The 1593-nt window shown below is 37.4% G+C and overlaps 1 protein-coding gene across 1 annotated transcript; it reads left to right on the top strand.

Annotated features, from left to right (window-relative positions):
- Positions 1–888: 888 nt before the first annotated feature.
- LOC140925726 (uncharacterized) lies at positions 889–1593 on the top strand. Its single transcript, XM_073375618.1, has one exon. It carries the CDS (start codon positions 889–891, stop codon positions 1591–1593), a length of 705 nt encoding a protein of 234 aa, XP_073231719.1.

Below are 1593 nucleotides of genomic sequence, written 5' to 3'. Positions count from 1 at the left end.
TAGAATCCTGTGTAAAAGCCTATATTCCAGTTTCTGCGTCTGTTTTTCATTTTTTTAAAACCCGGTTTAATTAAACATGTTTAGTTGGTGTGAATGAGGCATAAGTTTATGTGCTGATTAGCGTGAAAGTGCGATTTCCTCAGGGGCACCCAAGCATGTTTTCCTCCTAGATGCATCAAAAACACATTTTAGGCTATCAACAACAAGCTTATGCACAGTACTTATAGACCTTTAGAAAAAACACTGTACATTCTAATTGACGTTTACTAAAACCTTCAGCCCGTTTGTTTTTCTCCGCTATACTATAATTTTAGTCAATTGACCATGTTATTTCCAACCCCGGCCAAGTGCTTGGAACGTATTGTTCATTCTGCTATCTATGATCATGTCTCACCATTTTTAACTGAGTGGCAACATGGTTTCATTAAAGGTAGATCCTGTGAGACTCAACTGATTTTAACCCATCATCAATGGGCTACTGCCCTTGATAAAGGCAGACAAGTTGATGTAGTCTTTTTAGACTTTTCCAAAACCTTTGACAAAATGAACCATGCAGTTTTGTTGCAAAAGTTGTGCAACTTTGGGATCACTGGCTCATCATTGCAATGGTGTGAAAGTTATTTAAGCAATCGCTGACAGAGAGTAGTGCTGGATGGTATATCCTCTTCCTGGTCCGATGTCTCATCTGGAGTTCCTCAGGGCTCTTTATTAGGGCCCTTATTTTTGTTATATTTATTAGTGACCTTCCCCGAAGTAGTACTTCCTGGTAGTACTATTGCTCTTTATGCTGATGACTGTAAATGTTCTAGAATCATTGACACGGCTGGTGATCTTGAATTGTTTCAACAGGACCTGGATAGTCTGCATCAGTGGAGTGTTCAGAATTTCATGAACTTCAATGTCAAGAAATGCAAAATTAAGAAGATTCAACCACTCACTTCTAGTTTTTTCTTGGAAAACTCTGAACTGGAAGAGGTTAAAGAGTTTAAAGACTTGGGGATTATTACAAATCATCACTTATCATGGAACCCACATATAGATTACGTAGTATCCAAGGCTAACAGAATGCTTGGTCTAATTAAGAGAACTTGTAAAGGTCTGGATGACCCTAACACCTTGCGTACTCTTTACTGCTCATTGGTCCGCTCAAATTTGGAATATTGTTCAGTGGTGTGGTCCCCATATACAAAGAGAAATACTGATAAGCTGGAAAGAGTACAGAGAAGAGCGACTAAACTTATCTTAAAAAGTGATGATCCCTATGACATTCGTTTGAAGAAGTTAAACCTCATGTCACTGGAGAAGAGAAGATCACTGGCTGACGTGACTTTCTTATTTAAAGTACTTAATGGCAACATTGATATTGACATCAGTAAAATTATAGATTTACACTCAGAACCTGACTGCTTCTCACTTAGGGCTAAGGACTCTTTAACTTTAAAGAAGAAATACGCAAGAACTAATGTCTTGAAGTATAGTTTTTTCCATAGAATTACTGACCAGTGGAATCAACTACCGTTAGACATTTGTGTTTCTGATAATGTAATATTTTTAAGTCTAGAGTTAGGAAATCTTTCTGTGATTTTTAAGTAG

This window comes from Porites lutea, chromosome 2 (genome assembly GCF_958299795.1).
Source record: "Porites lutea chromosome 2, jaPorLute2.1, whole genome shotgun sequence".
Lineage (NCBI taxonomy): Eukaryota > Metazoa > Cnidaria > Anthozoa > Scleractinia > Poritidae > Porites > Porites lutea.
Note: the sequence above shows the minus strand (reverse complement) of the source record. Positions and strands in the feature narration are given on the sequence as shown.